The sequence below is a fragment of the Hordeum vulgare genome, chromosome 5H (assembly GCF_904849725.1).
Source record: "Hordeum vulgare subsp. vulgare chromosome 5H, MorexV3_pseudomolecules_assembly, whole genome shotgun sequence".
NCBI classification, from domain to species: domain Eukaryota; kingdom Viridiplantae; phylum Streptophyta; class Magnoliopsida; order Poales; family Poaceae; genus Hordeum; species Hordeum vulgare.
In genome coordinates this window covers 555,041,266-555,045,580 of record NC_058522.1, presented here as the reverse complement: position 1 = coordinate 555,045,580, position 4,315 = coordinate 555,041,266, and the positions used below count along the sequence as shown (strand labels likewise).

Below are 4,315 nucleotides of genomic sequence, written 5' to 3'. Positions count from 1 at the left end.
CAGTGAGGTATGTTAAAAAAAGCCAAATTTTCTTTTCGTTAACCGGAATCATTAATATGTCGTATGCATGCAAGGAAGGAACAAGAAGAAAGTAGTTAAGTGTCATTATATATGATTACATACATGTAAGTATTATACAAGTTGATGTTGGTGGCCTTGTATAGATACGAGAAAACACCATAAATGTTTGCCTCGATTACTCTTGGTGGCCTTGTATAGATGTGAAATGTATTTTTTTTATGATGGCCTTGTATAAGAAAATAGAGCGAATATATATCTGCATACATACGGACATGAATTTTTGGCTTTGGGGAGCATATGCTCCCTAATAAATAGTAAAATCAAAATAAATAGTAAATGAGTTTTAAAAATTCTGATTTTTTTGTAGATGTTCATATTAGTGTGGCTAGTGTACTTGCCAATTTTCATGTCATATGGGATACCGGTGCTTCGTTGGTGAAAAAAAAACAAAATTAAGTGTAACATTTGGAGGTAACATCTGACGTTCGACTTGTTCATTTTGCATAGGCCAGAATACTTAAGTTTTTGACCTGTAAATTTGCATGTGCCATTTGAGTGTGACAACGAACATATTTGTTTTTTTTATAAAAAATTTAACATTTGTAAAATACATTTTTAACACGCGGGAGCATATGCTCCCCTGAGCCAAATTGAATATCCGCATACAAACTTCCTTTATATTATTTTTTTTGAAGAATGCCGCTTGTAACATTTTTGGCAAATGCATGATTACTCGCTTGGCATCCAGTGTTCTAGTAATTAGAACATATGGGGGAGTTCCCATTATGTATGCACACGTATGACTTGCTGGATTGTATACATTGTAGGAGTATTTTCTATACATCATTTCTGGCTTTCTGCATGTTACAAATGGAAGCTGACAAACATCTCCTGTCTAGTTTTGGAACTGACAGGGTTGTGGAATAACAGTTCCTGATTCTTGCCATTTTGCATTCTGGCAAGTGCTTTTGGTGTCACCCTTTCCGCCCTCCATCTTGAGGTCGATATTCTCCAAGACAATGTCGGAGCACGAGACATTATCGCTGCAGCTCAACTTGATGGCGTCCTTGGAGACGGTCGTCCCTCTGATGTTCTTGAAGACCACATTGCTGACCTCTACCGCAGATCCCTGGCTCTTGGTGCATGGCTTGGCGGAGTCGCAGTAGTTTTGGTCAATGATTATGGGGTTTTGCACGTTGTCCATGATCATGTTCTGGAACGTGATACCCTTGGCATACCCGCTTCCTCCCTGCCATGTCTTGATCCGGGCACCGTTGGTGGTGCCGTATAACTGCACCGAGTCGATCGTAACGCCGGAAACCTCGGCTCTGGAGTTGTCGTCTCCTAAGCTCCCGATGCTGATCCCATGCCCCGGGCCACAAACAACTTTGCTGACGAAGAGGTTGTGTGTCCCATTCTCGACGGACACGCAGTCGTCGCCGGTCTTGATGACACAATCTTTGACCTGCACATCTTTGCTGTGGGTGATGTGGATGCCGTCGGTGTTGGGGCTCGTGCCGGGCGCCGTGATGGACAGGCGGGCCAGTTGCACGGCGCTGCAATCCTCGACGGAGAGATGCATCTGCTGGCTGTTTACAAGTTTAAGATTGTCCACCTGCAGATTGTTGCACTGATCGAACGTGAGGGCCGTCGGCGCCTTTGTGCACGGCAGAGCCCTGTTGACCTTGCACGAGTTGCTCCACCAGACGTCGCCGTTGCCGTTGATCGTGCCGCCGCCGGAGACGGTGAGCCCGGTGACGCCTTGGATCAGGATCCAGCGACTCGTGCCCTTCTGGCTCCACGCCGACCTGCTCCGAGGAGCCACCAGCGTGCCTTTGATCATGAAGACGACGCTGCTGGACTTGCATGGGCCGGACAGGGTGACGGGGCTGAGCAGGTAGGTCTTGCCCTCGGGAACGAGCAGCACGGCCGGGCGGGAGGACGAGCACGCCGCGTTCCACGCCTTGGCCAGCGGCTGCGCGTCGTCGTGCTTCCCGTCGCCACGGGCACCGTAGTTGTCGACGACGAACACATTCTGCTGAGTAGCTTGGGTGGGCGTCGAGCTCGCGCGTGCACTGGATGCCAGGAGCAGCACGAGCAGAGCGGCCGCCATGAACGACGCCATGTGCACTAGCTGGAGACAAGGGAAACGCAAAGCAGGAGTAGAACTGCAAGTACGTGGCCTGGTTTGTAGCTTGGTGTTTGGTGGTAGGACTGGGATAGGAGAAGCGTACAAGTGATGAAGCCGATGGAGAACAAGTGCCGCCGGCGAGTAGTATTTATAGGCGGCATGCATGTGGACTTGGTTCGGGGTTGCTTGTGAGGGAGAAGCTAGTTAACTTGGCAAGAGTTGGGCGTGGATGGATGCATGTGTTGTGGAGTACGCAGAGCTGCAAGCGCACGTCGATCCATCACCCGTGCGTACTGCGTGCACGGACGGTTCAGCCAGGTGTTGTGAATGGCCACTTGGCAACAAGGAGATAAACACGCCAGATTTGTCCTACTCGCAGGCTTTGCACGACAAAAATCCGGATCTTCACGCGAACATAGATATACCCATGGTTCCCAAGGCTCTCTTGCGTTGTCCCAAAGGTATCCCCGGTACCAGGTGTATTGCTGTTACATACAATAGTACTCCCCCCCGTCCAGATTTATTAGGCCCCATCGTATAATCCGTCAAGCATTGATCATCTATTTCACCATAAAATATAAAATATATGCTACAAAAAGTATGATTTATTTGAAAGAGGTTTTTCACTGTATAATTTTTGTGACATATAGTTTACATTTTATGGTAATGCTATTAAGGCGACCCGCTGGGAGGGGATGACAAATTGAACGTTTTCTATGACAATATGTATTATAGCGACGATGACAAGTTTAGTTTGCAAAATCCTGTAAGAAAACTGAATTGATGCGCATTTGCCATGCTTGTCAACTAAACTTGCCATTATCGGCAACATAAATTTCCACGCAAATCCTTCGCAATCGACATGCTTATTGCTAGCTGAAGTTCATTGGTTAACCCTGGTCTACATTTTATTTCTTACATCTATGGTCAAATTTTAGCTCAAAATAAGAGGGGCCTAAAAAACACAAATGGAGGAAATACATGCTACTACTATGATGCGATGGAGCTACAAACAGACTTGTGTGAGGTAACTATCTCCATCCTTTTTATGTATTAGTCACGAGGATCTTGTGATAAATATATTTTTCTGTGGTAAGTATGGTGTTAGACTCGTTTATACTTCCATTGAGCGACTAATGGAGAGGGGTGAAAGCCCAGTTGGGGAAAAAAGTTTTCTTTTGACATTTGAAGAATGAAATAGTTAATGTTGCAGTAGAGAACACGCGAAGCTAAGGACTTTCTTTTTTCTTGTGGAATAAGAACATGGAATGCAGCACAAAGTAAAGCTCATACGCAGGAGTGTCGGGCAAGAATGACTTCAGATCGAAAGAATTGAAGTATACTTGTTGAGTAATAACTATTCAATGAGATTGGGTTGTATGGAACATAATTATTCATCTTAAAGTATAAAGTGAAATCAATGATTTATTGTTATAATACTATATTTTTGTCATTTCTGGTTTTGTACTAAGGTGGACTTTTATTCATGCATGCATGATTGTATAATGAGATAACAGGTTTGCTTCCCGCAAAAAAAAAGAAAAAGAGAAGAGATAACATGTTTGCATATTGAGAAAAGTGAACTAGGTTTTTTAGCAACAGAAAATGTGAACTGGTGTAGATCATCTGTTTAGTTATATAGCGTACATTAGCTATCATATGACAGGTGACTTGTACAATTAGCCGAGGTAATCCATTAGCTATCGTGTAGCCCAGGCTAATTAACAGGGGAAAGACTGTTCATCGTGGACCAGCATGGATGCATGAGGGCGAAGTGAGTGACGTACATGCATGGTCGAGCCGGCCGGCCAAGTGCAAACTACTGAAATCTGCACGCTACGTACGTGGACGTGGCTATGCCACTCTTGCACGCATTCCGCACACGTGGGATCGTGTGTGCCCACACAAATCCAACACCTGATGGCAGTGGCAGGCTTCTCGTACGTACCTACGTGTTTCTCCACGAATGGCACGCCTTGGTCCACTCCTCCATAGGCCAAATTAAGCCCAACCGCCCTCATCCAGATTGGGGCATGTTAGTATGAAAGAAGAAGTGGCGGAGCGTACGTGCATGCATGCATGGCATGAAAGGAGAAGGAGGCCACAATTAATCCACGTACGGGGAAAGACTGTACACTGCGACTCATGGTATGTATTCCCGGT

General features: G+C 45.6%; 1 protein-coding gene across 1 annotated transcript; it reads right to left on the bottom strand.

The window, feature by feature from the left end:
• Positions 1–838: 838 nt before the first annotated feature.
• On the bottom strand, positions 839–2,254 carry LOC123399063 (polygalacturonase ADPG2-like). Its single transcript, XM_045093490.1, has one exon. The coding sequence runs from the start codon at positions 2,144–2,146 to the stop codon at positions 917–919; it is 1,230 nt and encodes a 409-aa protein (XP_044949425.1). The 5' UTR covers positions 2,147–2,254; the 3' UTR covers positions 839–916.
• Between the last annotated feature and the right edge of the window lie 2,061 nt (positions 2,255–4,315).

Bases quoted from the DNA above. Each gene is read 5' to 3' on its own strand.
- LOC123399063 (XM_045093490.1), bottom strand. From the start codon at position 2,146: ATGGCGTCGTTCATGGCGGCCGCTCTGCTCGTGCTGCTCCTGGCATCC.